Raw genomic sequence first — 17,386 nt, forward strand, 5'->3', positions numbered from 1 at the left:
TTAAAATATTTCTCACCTGAGATTTGGTTACTTAAAAGATTGTGTGAAAACTAATGATGATCCAGGGGTGCCTGGCTGGCTCAGTTGGTAGAACATGCAACTCTTGATCTCATGAGTTCATGAGTTCGAGCTGCACGTTGGGTGTGGAGCCTACTTTAAAAAAAAAAAAAGAAGAAGAAGAAGAAAATTGTGACGATTCAGTGGATACAATTTTTAAAATATATTTTTATGTTTTATCTAAATTATTTTATTACTTTTGGTGTCCAGTGCTTAATAAATCAATTTATATACTCACTACATATTTGACAGTTCCTACTTGGATATCTTAAAAACATTTCAAACTGTTCGTCCAAAATATAATTCTTAATTTGCCTTCCAAGTGCCCTCTTTTTTTTAAAACAAAATTTCTTCATTGTTCATTACTGTATATTCAGTTATTCATGCTGGAAATCTTACTAACACTGATTAAGCCTGTCTCCTAAATATGTAATAGAATCTGTCCAACACTACCAGACTGGTCTAAGTTATCATATCTTGGCAAAGCTTTTATAAGAGTCTCTTCATTGGTGTCTCTAAATCCAGTCTTGCCCTGCCTGTCTGCTTTCCCTCTATCTCCAATCACTTTTTTTTTTTTGGTTATTGTTGCAATTCCATGTATTTTTTATTATATTTTGAAAAATTGAAGCATAATTTATATATAGTCAAATGTATAAATCTTAGGTGTTCAGTTTGGTATTACTGATAATATATAGCAGTATAACTGCTATCTAAATTAAGACACAAAGCATCTCAATCACCAGGGGTACCTGGCCGGCTCATTCAGTAGAACATGTGACTCTTGATCTCAGGGTCATGAGTTTGAGCCCCATGATGGGCATAGAGTTTACTTAAAAAAACAAACACTTCAGTCACCCAAGAAGTTCCCTTGTGTCTTCTTTCTAGTCCAGTGTCCTTCCTCTTTCTGAAACACTGCTATCACCATAGATTAGTTTTGAAGCTTCTTGGACTTCATATAAATGGAGTCATACTGTATATATTCTTTTGTGTTGGTCTTCTTTCACTTAATATCTTTGAGATTTATTCTCATTGTTAAATGTATTCCTATCTACTGCTGAGTTGCATTCCGTTATATAGATAGATCACAATGTATCTACTCTCTTGTTAATGGATATTTGAATTGTTTTCATTTTGGGGAAATTATGAATAAGGCTGCCATGAACATTCTTGTACCAGACATTTTTCATTTCTCCTGGATAAATTCCTAAGAGTGGAATTTCTGAGTCATACATTTCATAGGGTAAATGTTTAACTTATAAGAAACTATCTGAATTCTGCACATTTAGTGACCTTTCTGGGTTGGCCGTGTGGTTTGGGGCACTCTGAGCCAGTCGTCCTGTGCTGAGATGCTTCAAAGCCTTATTAAAAATGCTTAGATTCCTATGAAGCCCAACTATACCCAAGTTCACCAAGAGATTTGGGTAGGAATGATGTTGATGGGCTTAATCATTTATCAAATCAAGAGTGATGATAAAGAAGTGAAACTTTGAAATCTTCAAGTCCTGCGCCTGCTTATCATTAACCAGCTTTACCTGGAGTACACATCAGATGGAATGTCACCCTGGCTGTAAATTTCAGTAAACTCTATTAGATGAGAGTGTGGCACATCACTGTACACTTGTGAAAGTGCGGTTTCCTTTGTGGTATGAATAAATGTACCTGTGAGATGCAAAGAAAAGAAAAAAAAAAAGAAAGAAACCTGAGTTCTTCTAGTGTTTGTATCATTTAACACTTCCACTATCAGTGTATGAGAGCCAGTTGCTCCACGTTCTCCCGGCCATTCTTCATAGTGTGGAGGACTGACCTTTTTAAAAGGAAGATCCAGTCATTTCACTTACATTACCCAGCAATGCCATCTCGATGTTGTCTTTAAAATAAGAATCAGGGGCGCCTGGGTGGCTCAGTCGTTAAGCGTCTGCCTTCGGCTCAGGTCATGATCCCGGGGTCCTGGGATCTAGCCCCGCATCGGGCTCCCTGCTCAGCAGGAAGCCTGCTTCTCCCTCTCCCACTCCCCCTGCTTGTGTTCCCTCTCTCGCTGTGTCTCTCTCTGTCAAATAAATAGAATCTTAAAAAAATAAATAAAATAAATAAAATCAAATAAGAATCAAATTCTTCCCATGGCCAGAAAGAGCCTGCATAAATATGTAACCTTAGGCTCTGTCAGTCTCCCTTGGGTACCCTGTGTCATGGTGCAGTGCTTGTAGTTGCTTAAACAGGTCATGATTTGTTTCTGGTCTCAGAGTCTTGACACAGAGCTTCCTCTTGGCCTGATAAATACTTCACTGTCTTCTCCCACTACTCAGTCACCTATTTATTTTGTCAAGTCTCATCTTAAATATCTTTCTCCTCCAACCCCTCCCTTCATAAGTTTAGAGCATTTTCTTCTTGTTTTTCCAGTGCTTAACACAATTTTGAATAATCATTATGTTTTAATACTTCTCTGTAAGCTCCAGGATGGCAGGGATCTGTTTGTCACTGTAGCATATGTAGCACCAGCCATGGTGCCTGGCATATTGAATGAATGAATGAATGAATGTATGAATGCTTTCAAGTACATTTTTGCCAAGAGGGAAGAAAAGAGAGTGAGGTAAGCCCAGCAAAAGACTCTGGAAAGAATAATTAGAGATAATCAAAGATGTCAGAGGAGTGTATGATAGAGCAAATTCCTGAGATAAATAGGGAAAGGTTGATTACAGATGCCAAGATGGAGGAATTACTTTTGGAAAAGAGGAATAGTCTCTCTGTGGAGTTAGGCAGTTGAGAATGGAAATGTGTAGAACAGAAAAATTAAGAAGGAAGGTTGGTGTAGATAGTAGAGTTTGTGTCAGAGGCCGGGAGATGATTTGAATTCTTGAAGGGAGTATAGATGCTAGTAAATAGACTCATGGGTAATGCATCAACTGACCAGCATGTTAGGCCCACATGAGATTGGATTGCATTGTTTCCTGCTGCATTTCCTCTCTGTTATCCTGATCAAGACTGATACTACAACAGAAAAACATTTAATGTGATAATAACAACAGTAGAATTTATACTGTTTGATAAGTTCTTTCTTGTATGTGCCAGACAGCATGTGAAGGTGCATTAGATACATTTTCTCATTTAATATTAACTAATCTTCACAAAAACCCTAAGGTGTAAATACTGTACCCCCATTTTTAAAAATGAGCTAATTGAAGCTTGGAGAAGAGTTGAGTAATTTGTCCGGTTGCATGTAGGTAGAAACTGTTGCAAAGCTAGGAGTAAAAGTCAAGACAGTTTAATTCTACAGCCGATGCTTTGCTTCTAATAATAATTTATTTAAAAAAAAAAAAAACTTGGAGGAAAACATTTCCTTAGTAATCTATTTTGTTCTAATTGTATTTAAAATGAAAAATATATTCATTTGTAAACCTTTTCTGGAAACAGAGCCCTCCTATTACCTTCTAGGAATAATCTCAGTACTAAATAATATCTCCTCTAAAGGAAAAACCTAACCTTTTATAAATAGGAAAGATTTATTAGTGATACCTCATTTACCTGGAGGTAATTACTGAGTTGATTTTAGTAATCAACATGTTAAACTTGAAAGTTTAAAAAAAACACACAAAGAGCTTCTCATCAATGAAGAGGGCTAAAAGAAAAAGCCCAAGACCCAGTAATTATGTGTGATCAACTTACAGTCAACAAATAGCATAAATAGTGTCCAGTTGGAGAGTGTTGGCAGAGATTTGTGTCAAAGGCAGCAAGCTTGACCTGATAGCAAAAAAGACAGTTGACCAGCCAAAGAAAAAGAAGAAAACCAGGACATCATTGCATAGTATTAGACCTCATGACTAACCTATTCCATTGGCTGCTTTTGGAGGACATCATTGTGTCACACTTAAGACACTTAAAAAATTAAAAATAAATTAGGGAACTTTTAGTAAAAATAGGCTGGTTAGTTGTTTCTGTAACTTACAGGGTCATTTGCTAAGGCAGGAGCAGGCTTTGTCAATGGGGAATCCAGGCACAGCTGGTTGCTAGAGAATTTATGGAAATCTGGTTGTGTGTAGTGTGGAAGAATTGAAAGAACACTGGCCTTTCAGTCAAATGATTTATATCTAAATCTCACCTCTGTCTTAGTGACTTGTGGCTAAGTTACTTAAGATCTCTGGACCTCATATTCAAAAAAGGAATTACTGTCTTTTTCAGAAAAATGTTCACATCCTCTGCATAGTTTGTAATCATATTACTTGTTTTTTGGAGTTGAGTTGTGTAAGTTCTTTGTATGTTTTGGATATTAACTCCTTATTAGGTATATCATTTGCAACAGACATATGAAAAGATGCTAAATATCACTAATCATCAGGGAAATTCAAATCAAAACCACAATGAGGTATCACCTTACACTTGTTGGAATAGATAAAATCAAAAATGTAAGAAACAACAAGTGTTGGTGAGGAGAAAAAAAACCCTTGTGCACTGTCTGTAGGAATGCAAATTGGTGCAGCCACTGTGGAAAACAGTATGAAGGCTCCTTAAAAAATTAAAAATAGAATTACCATACGATCCAATAATTCCCCTACTGGGTATTTACCCAAAGAAAATGAAAACACTAATTCAAAAAGATATATGCATTCCCGTGTTTATTGCAGCATTATTTACAATAGTCAAGATATGGAAGCAGCCCAAGTGTTTATCAATAAATGAATGGATAAAGAAGATGTGGTATATGTAAACACCACCGAATATTCCTCAGCTGTAAAAAAGAATGAGATCTTGCTGTTTACAATAACACAGATGGACATGGGAGTATAATGCTAAATGAAATAAGTCAGAGAAAGACAAATAGCATATGATTTCACTCATACATGGAATTTAAGAAATAAAACAAATGAACAAATAAAAAAGAGAGAAACCAAAAAACAGACTCATACAGAGAACAAACTGGTGGTTACCTGAGAGGCTGTGGGGGCGCGGGGGGGGGGGGTGGTAAAAAGATAAAGGGGATCAAGAGTACACTTATTTTGATGAGTACTGAGTAATGTATAGAATGGTTGAATTATTATATTGTACACCTGAAACTAAAATAGCACTGTATATTAATTATACTTCAGTGAAAAAAGAAAAAGGGGGAAAAAGGGAATTGTATTATGTGGTCTTGCAGGTCATTATCAGGGTCAACAGTCTGTGAGTTCTGTTAGATCACAAATTGTCACACCAGCACACTGGCCTTTAATCCCGAGAAATCTCCAATAAATAATAGGATTTTTGAGTTTTACCAGCGTTGCTTCTTACCCAAGGTAATAAATGGATCCTAATGTTATTGATGGAATGAATAGATAAAATGAGATGTGGTTTGGTTTTCTAATTGAAGTTGTTTTAATACAATTTGTTGTACATTGGACTTGAAAAAAATTCAATAAGGTATGAAAGAAACTATATTGTGCAAAGTGTTAGCTTTAATAAAATTTGGGAGAGTAAACCATTATACTACCAATTACTGGCCCTTATTTTCCCTGGTGTATGTGGGAAAAGGCTGTAAAAATATTTTAGAACCCTGTAAGTTTCTAAATTTTGGAAGATGGTAAGTTAAGGTGAATAAGAATCTGGAGTTTACTTTTTAGGTATCTATTTGTAGTACACACATTATTTATAATTGAGCTGAAATATTAAAGAACTTTGAATATATGATATGAAATTTAAAAATAATATTTTTCAAGTAGAAATGTGAAAAAAATTAGTGCATAGATCTGAGGTTTAACCTACACAAATTGGGATTTACTAGAATCATGTACTGTATGTGTTCTGTAGTAGGTGTTCAATTAACAAATTCCATCAATCCTAAAATGACATCAGTGGTACAGCACACCTTTATTATATGTAATTTTGAGAAAGAAAATATGTTGCATGTTCAATTATGACATAATACCTTAACAGTAGTCTTGCCTTGAGGTATGGATTGGTCTTACTAGTGCCCTTATTTCTTTCAAAGTATCTGGTAATTTTGGTAAGTTCTCCTGGCTTTGACTGTGTTTCTTGAGTACATGATAAGCAATTTCTTAGCAAGTTAGTAACAAAACAGCTTTAATTGCTTGTTAGGTATCTTCCTTTCTTAAGTCACATAAAACATTTGGATGTAGCTTTGTAAGAAATAAGGAATTGGAGTCCTCTCTCCGGAAATGAGTATTTGCTTCACTGATTTTATAATTATACCCTGTGGCTCTGTTTCTTTGTCTTTCTGGATACTCAGTAACTGTTTTCAACACCAAATTATAATGTAATGTTTTTAAGGTAATTTAAACATCGTTTAAACTCAGCACATATTTGCAGCATGTACACACGGTTGAAATGACAGAGATAGGAATAGCTTTGACCAAGTGTGCTCATGTGCTGGCAATAGAAACTATCATTACTGCTAGCTGGTCCACTGCAGTGTATAGGAGGCCATCAATTGTAAAAGCAGACAAACACAAATTTCAAAATTCTTGACTTCAGTGATACGAAAATTTGTAAAAATGTGAATCTTAGAATTGATGAATTAAGGTGAATCTTACCTGAGTTGGTGGTAGCCTTAACTATATCCTAGAACTGTTGGTTTTGTTATTATTATTTTTTTAATGCCACAAAGCCCCTGAAGATTCATAATCTTTTTCTTTAGCTTAAAACCAGAGATAGATATATCAGTAGCCTGAAAAAGAAATGCCAGAAGGAATCCGAACAAAACAAAGAAAAGCAGAGAAGAATTGAGACCTTGGAAAAGTATCTGGCTGATCTTCCAACTCTAGATGATGTACAGAGTCAGAGTCTACAGGTAACATGAACTAAAATGCTCATCTTTAAATAACATGAAAACCTACTACTTTCTTAAGTTGATCCTTTGGAAATTTCATAATTTTTATAATTTAAAATTTTAGTTACATGTTTGGCTAATTATGTTAAATCTATGTGTTTAATTGCTGTTTTGAGGATTAACTTCAATTAGAATTTTGTTTATTTAAGCATGAGTTTGTCTTTCTTATTAATATATGATTACCTTCCTAAGAAACCTGTGTTAACTTTTTACTTAACATCTACTCTAAAAGGTAATTTCTAAACCAGTCTAACAGCCCCATTTCATACACACATGGGTGCACCACAGTTCTGACTTTACCCAATATTCTCTGTGATCCACCAAAGCTCAACAAGACCTTTTTTTTTTAACCATCTTTCCAGATATTTGATTTGTTTTCATTCTTCTTAACCTTTCCATAAGTTCTTACATCTTAGTCTGTGGTCTCCATTCACTCCTCTGACTTCTTCTGACCATTTTCCTTTCTTAACAATACCTCTGGTGAGTCTTTTGAGTCTTTTCTGCCAACTCTGGTGAAGCCCGTCTTCTTGAAATCTTATTTATAAATCTGTTAAACCTATTCTTCAGTCTTTTCTCAGTTTTTCTCATCATGAAATTCTCAACCTCAGCACTGTTGACATTCAAGGGTGGATAATTTTTCATTTGGGATTCTGTCCTGTGCATTAAAGGATGCTTAACAGCATTTCTGGCCTCTGCCTACTAGATGCCAATAGCACTGCTCCTACCCTCCTCCCTCCCCAAAACCAAAAATGTCTATAAACATTTCCAAGTATCTCCTGGGGGAAGAAATCACTCTCAGTTGAGAATCATTGGTTTAATCCGTGGAGTGTCATTGTTGTATAGACTCTAGACCTAGAATGGATTCTCTGTCTATATTAATTTATAAATTATAAGACTAAGAGAGGATAATGTCAGAAAAGAACTAAAGAAGTACCACAGGAGTTTGTATGAGCAGGAACAGAGAGGAATATAGATATAAAAACATGTGTTCATATTACTTTATACCCATTAGGTTGACCAATATAAAAAAAAAACAACAAAACAAAGCATTGGTGACGATGTGGAGAAATTAGAATCCTTGTGTACTGTTGGTGGGAATGTAAAGTGGTATAGCCACTATGGAAAACCATATGTTTCCTCAAAAAATTATCATCAATTTGCCTTCTGGGTAAAAGAATTGAAAGCAAAGTCTCAAACAGATGTTTGTACATGACATATGCTCATAATAACATTATTCACAGTAGCCAAAAGGTGGAGGCAACCTAAGTTTCCACTGATGGGTGAATGGATAAAATGTCACATACATATATTTCAGATATAAAAAAGAATGAAATTCTGAAACATGGATAAGCCTAAATACATTGTGCTAAGTGAAATAAGCCAAACACAAAAAGATAAATACTGTACGAAGTACCTAGAGTGGTCAAATTCATAGAGACGGAAGGTCAAAGTGTGGTGCTGGAGGCTGAAGGCAGAGCTGGAAAGGGAGTTGTTAATGAGCATAAAGTTTGTTTTGCAAGATGAAAAGAGTTCTGGTGATTCGTCGAACAACAGTGTGAATGTACTTAAACACTATGGAACTGTACATTTAAACATCGTTAAGATGGTAAATTTTGTTACGCATATTTTACCATAATTAAAAATAAAATTTTAAAAATACCCCCAAATTGAGATCATTTACCTTTCTCTGTCTTCTAGAAATTCCTTTTTTTTTTTTTTTTTTTAAAGATTTTATTTATTTTAGAGAGTGAGAAAGCGAGCATGGTGAGGGAGAGGCAGAGGGAGAAGAAAATCTTAAGCAGACTCCACACTGAGTGCAGAGCCTGAGGCTGGGCTCAATCCCAAGATCCTGAGATCATGACCTAAACTGAAACCAAGAGTTGGTTGCTTAACTGACTGCAACACCCAGGCACCCCTGTCTTCTAGAAATTTCTGACCCCATTTTTCTCCATAATCTCATTCTCCTAGCTCCCATTACACACAAAAGAGGAAATAAAGTATTATTAAATACTCTAGATAAAGTATAGTGTGATTTTAACCACAAGCCTGTTAATTGAGAACACTATAACAGTTTCTAGTAGAAACACATTTAATATTCTATGTGTTATGAATTTTCTTAGCTTCAGGTTCTAGAAGAAAAAAATAAGAATTTGCAAGAGACTCTCCTAGATATGGAAAAAAAACTTGAAGAGATCAAAAAACAGTGTCAAGAAAAAGAGGCACAGCTAATATGCCAGAAAAAGAAAGAAAAGGAGTTGGTAACTACAGTTCAGAGGTAAGAAAACCTGTAGTAATTTTTTATGCTTACTTTTGTTATTCATATTTCTCATAAAGCATTTCACTTAAAATGCATTAATTTGTAGTTATTACTATATTGTTATCTTAAAGATGTACTCTTTAAAACTGTATTACGTCATTGAAACAGGTTGTCTCGGCTGTGATTTCACATCTTAATGCAATATTCTGACATCTTGCCAAAGGTTTTAGATGAGAATAGTTAAAATCTACCCCCTCTCAAAAAAAAACCCACCAATTGAAAACTGAAAGTATTAACACAGTCTGATGGCTTTGCCAAAAAATAGGTACAAATTCTAGATAATAAAGAGGGCAGTCAAATACTCAAACCGCACTCCTTAACGTGACAGATTAAAGTGAAGTAATCGGCCCCATTTTAACTTACTGCAGAGCAGCAGGTATGGTCATTTTGCCAAGTACCTTCCAAGTTTACTCACATATCTTGCCTCATGGTACTCTTCTCTTTTAAATTAATACAGTTAGAATGACAGGGAATATCACTTGTTAGTACATTTAGCTAATGTGTTTAAGCTGGAAAATTAATACTGGATTCCTGAAAAACCTAGAGAACTGTGTTATATATGCATCTACATGTACTCTCTGTTTTATAAAACTTTTTTTTTTTTTTTTTTTTAAAGATTTTATTTATTTATTTGACAGAGAGATAGCGAGAGCAGGAACACAAGCGGGGGAGTGGGAGAGGGAGAAGCAGGCTTCCCGCCGAACAGGGAGCCCGATGTGGGACTCGATCCCAGGACCCTGGGATCATGACCTGAGCCGAAGGCAGACGCTTAACGACTGAGCCACCCAGGCGCCCTCTGTTTTATAAAACTTAAACCTTAATAGATAATCAACTATTAATAGATAAAACTATCCAGAAGAATAAGACAATAAAGCAACAAAACTAAATTTAAGAAATATACTCTTCATGCTTTTACCAATTGTGTGTAATTCTAATCAAAATCCATCTGATAATTCCACGTTAATATTGCTTTACTACTTTGAAAGTTTTATATATGCCTCGTCTACTGTTTTCCTTAGATTTCAGTACAGAAAACCTCTGATTCTGGGACAATTTAGTCTTTCAGGGTTTCTAATCTTAGCTGCAAAAAATTCATATACTTTTTTTTTTTTTTTAAAGATTTTATTTATTTATTTGACAGAGAGAGACAGCGAGAGAGGGAACACAAGCAGGGGGAGTGGGAGAGGGAGAAGCAGGCCTCCCGCGGAGCAGGGAGCCCGATGCGGGGCTCGATCCCAGGACCCTGGGATCATGACCTGAGCCGAAGGCAGACGCTTAACGACTGAGCCACCCAGGCGCCCTCTGTTTTATAAAACTTAAACCTTAATAGATAATCAACTATTAATAGATAAAACTATCCAGAAGAATAAGACAATAAAGCAACAAAACTAAATTTAAGAAATATACTCTTCATGCTTTTACCAATTGTGTGTAATTCTAATCAAAATCCATCTGATAATTCCACGTTAATATTGCTTTACTACTTTGAAAGTTTTATATATGCCTCGTCTACTGTTTTCCTTAGATTTCAGTACAGAAAACCTCTGATTCTGGGACAATTTAGTCTTTCAGGGTTTCTAATCTTAGCTGCAAAAAATTCATATACTTTTTTTTTTTTTTTAAAGATTTTATTTATTTATTTGACAGAGAGAGACAGCGAGAGAGGGAACACAAGCAGGGGGAGTGGGAGAGGGAGAAGCAGGCCTCCCGCGGAGCAGGGAGCCCGATGCGGGGCTCGATCCCAGGACCCTGGGATCATGACCTGAGCCGAAGGCAGACGCTTAACGACTGAGCCACCCAGGCGCCCTCTGTTTTATAAAACTTAAACCTTAATAGATAATCAACTATTAATAGATAAAACTATCCAGAAGAATAAGACAATAAAGCAACAAAACTAAATTTAAGAAATATACTCTTCATGCTTTTACCAATTGTGTGTAATTCTAATCAAAATCCATCTGATAATTCCACGTTAATATTGCTTTACTACTTTGAAAGTTTTATATATGCCTCGTCTACTGTTTTCCTTAGATTTCAGTACAGAAAACCTCTGATTCTGGGACAATTTAGTCTTTCAGGGTTTCTAATCTTAGCTGCAAAAAATTCATATACTTTTTTTTTTTTTTTAAAGATTTTATTTATTTATTTGACAGAGAGAGACAGCGAGAGAGGGAACACAAGCAGGGGGAGTGGGAGAGGGAGAAGCAGGCCTCCCGCGGAGCAGGGAGCCCGATGCGGGGCTCGATCCCAGGACCCTGGGATCATGACCTGAGCCGAAGGCAGACGCTTAACGACTGAGCCACCCAGGCGCCCCAATTCATATACTTTTAACTTTACTTTTATTTTCGCCTTATTTTCTGCTTTCTTATTCTTATTCTTTAAATTTCCTTTCCATAACTCCACATCTTATATTCTATTGTCTAGTCTCAAAACAGCTTCCTCACCTCCACTTACTCAACCATATATTCTTTTTCTTTCATCTTAGCTGAAGTGAGAAGAGGTAATTTATCTGTTCTCTTTTATGGGGCATTTTGATCACACCTCAAGCTGTGCCATTTTATGAACAGAATTGGAAACACCTGAAAATAATTTGAATGTTTGTTTTGCTCCATTGTGTGCTTTTACATATTTAATATATTATACCTTCTCTTTTTTTATTTAGATTTTCTCTTTCATTAGGTTTTTAGAGAACATTGAGCCTAGTACTGTTGATTAGAAAGACTTAGTACAGTGCATTTCAGAATCCATGTTTCATTTCTTTACCTCAATACTCTCTGATATGACAGCATCCCAGAAAATTTCTCTTGAATTCAAATAGATGTAAAGGACCAAAGAAGGTCTTCTGTAATTCTTCAGTACTTACATGGCTCTGGTGTCACTTGACTGTGGGGGTTGGGGTGTTATTTCAGCTTCCTCAGCTATATGATAAAGTATTCCTTGGTTCCAGAAGAACTTCAGATGTACATGTGACTGTGAATTATATTACATTTATCTGTGCCTATATAATATTTCTAAGTTAATTGCTTTATGAATATATATAAGAACTTCTGGTATTTAAAAGTCAGATTAAAATTTTCCATTAGAAATAAAAATGGAAGCAAAATATATGGATGGGGTCCCTAATAATGCAATAGTCGATACCTTCACTATTCAAGAGATTACTTTTCTAAGTGAGCATGCTTCGTAACATAAATGAGAATGTGTATGTGAAAGAAGACTTGTATGGTATTTTTTCATTACAGAGTACACTGTTCCCTTCTCATAGCTGGTTCATTTTTTAAAAGACCTAAATAGTTTTAATATAATTTATTTCTCTTGGAATGTTATAAATACGTAGAAGTAGTGTCTTGTCCCTGAATTGAGGGGAAAAAACTTACTCTGAAATAGAAATGATGTATTTTTCACTTTTAGACTGAAAAAGCAAATACTTCTATGATAAGTAAAAACATTACAAAGCAGTACACTGCATTCATAATACATAAAAAACTTCTCTGGTGCCATTATTTATTAACATATTGGAAGCCCTTATTGTGCCATGTTAGACTGCCAGTTCTTTTTTTTTTTTTTTTTAAGATTGTCAATTCTTTATCCAGAATCTAGATATGGCATTTCTTTAACTTTTTTTTTTGAAAGAGAGAGAAAGCACAGGAAAGCCATAATATTTGAAAGAAGAAAGACAATGAAAATAACAAAACCCCAACTATAGGAAGTCTGCAGCTCTTGAATATTATAATCTAGAGTAGAACTATTCCTAAGTGTCTTTCTGTTTTGATTTTGGTCATTATTGTTAATGGCGTAGTTCCTTTTAACCAAAACATGACTATTCTTTCTTTCTCAAGACTAACACCTTTTAATCTTTTATATATAATGTACCAGAAGGGCTTCCTTTTGTTGTTTCCTCTTCTGCATTGCAACTCTGTGCCATGAATAGCATGAGAAACTATTAGGTAAAGTAGTAAATAGATTGCTGCTCTTACTAATGAAGGAGAAATGTAATTCTACTGGTTTTAGCAACAACTGTCCTTATGAACAAACTTTTGCTGAGCTCAGAATGAAGGTAAAAGACATGTGTCCTTATTCTTGGGTTCCCTAACACATTCATCTTAATCAAGGAACTCTGCTTTTGGGGGAGAAGGAAAGAACAGGATTTAGATTGCAGAGCTCACATTAGGGTCATGAGGAACTTCATTAGGGCCTAAGGATGTCACATACTAAGCAACTTTTGATTCTGATCTCAAATCTGCCATTTCTGAAAAGGTGATCAGCTTCCATTATATTTCTTACTTGTATGAAATGTAGGTACTCAAGTGTATTCATGTAGGCTGTAGGTCTCGATTATTGCCTGATTAAAAAATACTGTCGACCCTAAGAAGGGACTTCATTTATGTTGAAGTCATCTACCAAAATCAGCACAGAGTGGATTTTCTTTATCTAATTGTCTTTCTAAAACATACAGCTTGCAGCAAAAAGTAGAAAGATGCCTTGAAGATGGAATTCGCCTTCCCATGTTAGATGCAAAACAGCTTCAGAATGAAAATGATAATCTGAGAGAACAAAATGAGAGTGCTAGTAAGGTCAGTTCGTGTCTTTGATAATAAATGTGAAATCTATATTATGTTGGATGAGTGTGTATAGATAAATAAGTTACAGCTATTTTATTTTATATTTTTGGTAATAATAGCTTAGTTTGAACTTTTTATTTGGAAAGAAAGTGACACTTTAAGTAAATTTAAATAATTTAAATTTTCGTAAAAGCCAAACTAAGGAAATTATATTACTTTTTAGCAAAATGAAAGGATATCTTTTCCTTCCTAAATTATTGAATGTCTGTTTCAAAGTTATTTTTATAAATTGCAGAGTTTTATCAAGAACCAGAGGAAGACTTTTGCAGTTTTATGTATGTGTGATCTAAATCCTATGTCTATTTAAAGGATACTTGGTATGAATACTTTTGTAAAAAAAAAAAAAAATCAAACCCTGATTTTTAAAAGATAAATTCATTATTTCCTATGCTTTTGTTTTCTTAAAATATTGGTACTTTTAAAAAGCAATGGAAAAAATTTTGATTCACGCTGATCTGTTTCCTGTGTTTTAGATAATAGACAGCCAACAAGATGAGATTGAAAGAATGATTGTAGAAATTCAGGTAAGGAATGTTTTGTGCATATTTTGACTTAGCTGTATGCTGATTTACTCTTAATGGCTGTATAACCTAGAAAATACTAAAGCATATATGTATTTATATGAAAAGATTAATAGCACTTGAAGTTGCAAATTCTTTAATATTAATCTTTTACATTTTTAGAATGAAAATGCTGCTTGTTAAATCAGTTATTCAAAAAATCTTGAAATTGTTCTCTTTTCCTTACCTCACTTGTTTTTAACTGGGTATAGTCTCCTGCTGAGGACATATTTGGTTAAGGTCATCAGTGATCTACTTATTAAAGACAATGGACTGTTTTTAGTCCATTGTGACTGGCCGTAACACTTCTCTTGTTCCTAATAATTCTGTGTATTATTCTTTGTATGTTATCCAAGTATAACATGTTGTTTTTGTATTTGTGTTTTTACCTCCTGCTTAGTTTCTTAAGAGGAGAGACTATGGTAGATCATATGGGTATCTAGAGCTTAGAGTGTCTGATTCATAATGTGCAACAAGAATTTGTGGATTAAATGTGTTTTCATTTTTTTATCAATTTGCCAGATACTTACTGAGCACCTAGATGTGTGCCAGGCACTGTTTTTGGCACTGGAGATTCATCATTGAACAGAGCAAGTCTTTAGCCATTCTAGTGGGGTGAGATGGACAAAATGAAGATACAATGTCAAGGAATGATATGTAGTATTAAAAAAGTAGGGTAGAGAGCAATGACAGACAGTGCTTTATTAAATACAGTGGCCATGAAGTTTTTACTGGGGAAGTAATATCTGAACAGAGATCTGGATGAAGATAACCAAGGGAAGGGCATTCCAGGCAAAGAGAGTCACCATTGCCCTGGGGTGCCTGGTGTACTCCAAGACCAGCAAGAAGGCTGCTAGTCTGAAGTGCATGATGGTGAGGTAGAGTGGTGGAAAGGTGATGGTGGAAAGTAGCCTGGGGCTAGATCACATAGGGGTAGATGTCTTTGTATTTTATTCTGTGTATGATGGAAAGCCACTGGACATATTTTGCTGAATAATTTTCTTATTTTTATACCTCCTAAAATACCTTCCATTTTTAGGAAGTAAAAAATAAAAAAGATAAATGGTTTAAGTGTCAGAATTATAGACAGTCTGCTTGGATTGTCTTTTGGCCATATTAAGTGATTTATCATTTTAATCAAATACTAGGCCAATTCAACAAGTGTGTGGCCCTGCTGTATTGGTTCACGGAGGTTATACTCTTTAATCTGTATTCCTATAGACATAACTTCAGTTGTTCTACAAGCCATTTGAATCACAAAATGGTTAAGTTCCCTCAGCAATTATTATCTGACTCATTACAGACCATAATAAAAGAAATTTATATTTCACTTGGTAACATTTTCCGAGAAATCATTCAAATAAAAGTTATCCTCAATGCAAATTAAGGACAGTCAGCATTGTCCTTTGGTACTGAAATTTTGGTGGATAAGACTTGTAAGATTTTATTAATTTATCACATACTATATCTCACATTATAGATTATCAGGATATATTTGTATCAATATGTAGAAGAATATGTAATTTATATGCCATTCTATTCTTTGATTTTAAATGTTTGTGTAAACATTTCAAGTTAAAAATTTCAAATTAAACTCATTAATTCTGTTGTCTTATGTTTTGAAGCAATGGGTATCTAAGTCATTCTGGCCGTCTATCTAGGCTATACATCTAGTATATGGTTTGCTAACAGAGCAGGTAGCAAATGTTAATAACTGGCCATGTTAGCTATATTTATCAAGATATTATTTGAATAGAAAATTATAGATGGAGACAAATATGCCTAAAATGGTAAGAAAATTTTTTGCTTAATGTTCCTTGTTAAAACTTTTTATTTTTTGGCCCTTCACAGTTAAAAAAGCTAGGTTTTTTATTTGGTTGGTTGTGATGAATATAAAAGATGTATACTCTGTAAACCCCCATCTGAAAATATTGCCTATTCTAAAAAAATGGTTACCAATTTTTTACCTAGCATTGGAAACCACAGAGAGAATCCTAAAGAGAACACTTTGGTTTGAAAAAGTATTCTTGTTGTTTTGTACCACAGTTAATGGGCTTATTATCAAGTCGATACACATAATAGAGCAGTTCCCTTCAATTACTAATTATTTAAAGCTGCCTAGTTTTCCCCCCCATCTGCTTATGTAAGGAATGACCAGCCTTACTCCTCTGTAGATTATGATGTCCTTCCTATATGCTATAGCTCTGCTTTTAATTTCTTCAAATTCCTTCGCATAGCCAAAGCAACACAAAATACCTTATAATGAGTGATAGCAGAGAGCTTTCCAACATTTTTTAACATGAGGGATGCATTTTCGCTGTCAGTACAGTATTAAACCTGTTGTAAAATTTCACTGCTATTACAGTTTGCGTATTCTTTGTTCCTCCACACTGCCAGGAAGTTGTTCCGTTTTAGAAGGTTTAATAGACAAAACAATTGTAGTATTATTAGAATTTTCACTGCTTATGTCCCTGCAAACTATTGAGAAGACCAAATTTGTTCAAAGTTCATTTGGTTGACTTTTGGAGTATTGCATTGCCTTGGGTATAAGCAAGTTATTCTTACAGTTTACGTTTTGTGACTTAAGAAAAAAAATAAAATCCCTTGCCGTGTTCATTTTATGTCCAATTTATAAGAGATAAAAATAAGGCATTGTTCCAGAGTGAAAGCGCTATATTTACAATACAACTGTGGCTTACCACCCTTGTACCAGAAGTCAAATAAATATGTACCTGATTTAGGCCAAGGGCAGATTTATTGGTTTACAGCTCTGGAAGTTCGGGAGTCTTCTAGTTATGTTGTCTTTGTTGTTGAATATAGAAAAGTAGTACTTCATGTAAAAGTATACACTGATTTTGAAATTGAGTTCAATGTTATAAAAAATACAGATTTATCTACTGTTTTGTTCACCTGACAAGAGGACATTGTTAACTGGCATGAATAACTTGTTTATTCATTGATCCTTTAGAAATAATGCCTGTGTTTACATTTACGAAACCAGTGTAGCTAAACTGGC

The 17,386-nt window shown here is 34.7% G+C and overlaps 1 protein-coding gene and 1 pseudogene across 2 annotated transcripts in view; both read left to right on the plus strand.

Moving 5' to 3' along the window:
• CEP85L (centrosomal protein 85L) overlaps nt 1-17,386 on the plus strand; it is a 176,697-nt gene that overhangs the window by 128,879 nt on the left and 30,432 nt on the right. For both annotated transcript variants that reach the window (XM_036121240.2, XM_036121238.2), the window contains exons 7-10: nt 6,680-6,832; nt 8,992-9,146; nt 13,645-13,762; nt 14,284-14,334. In XM_036121240.2, coding sequence (XP_035977133.2) covers nt 6,680-6,832; nt 8,992-9,146; nt 13,645-13,762; nt 14,284-14,334 — 477 coding nt within the window. The remainder of the gene's footprint in view (nt 1-6,679; nt 6,833-8,991; nt 9,147-13,644; nt 13,763-14,283; nt 14,335-17,386) is intronic.
• Nucleotides 1,351-2,080, plus strand: LOC144378961 (ATP synthase F(0) complex subunit j, mitochondrial pseudogene; annotated as a pseudogene).

Source organism: Halichoerus grypus, chromosome 9 (assembly GCF_964656455.1).
Source record: "Halichoerus grypus chromosome 9, mHalGry1.hap1.1, whole genome shotgun sequence".
Lineage (NCBI taxonomy): Eukaryota > Metazoa > Chordata > Mammalia > Carnivora > Phocidae > Halichoerus > Halichoerus grypus.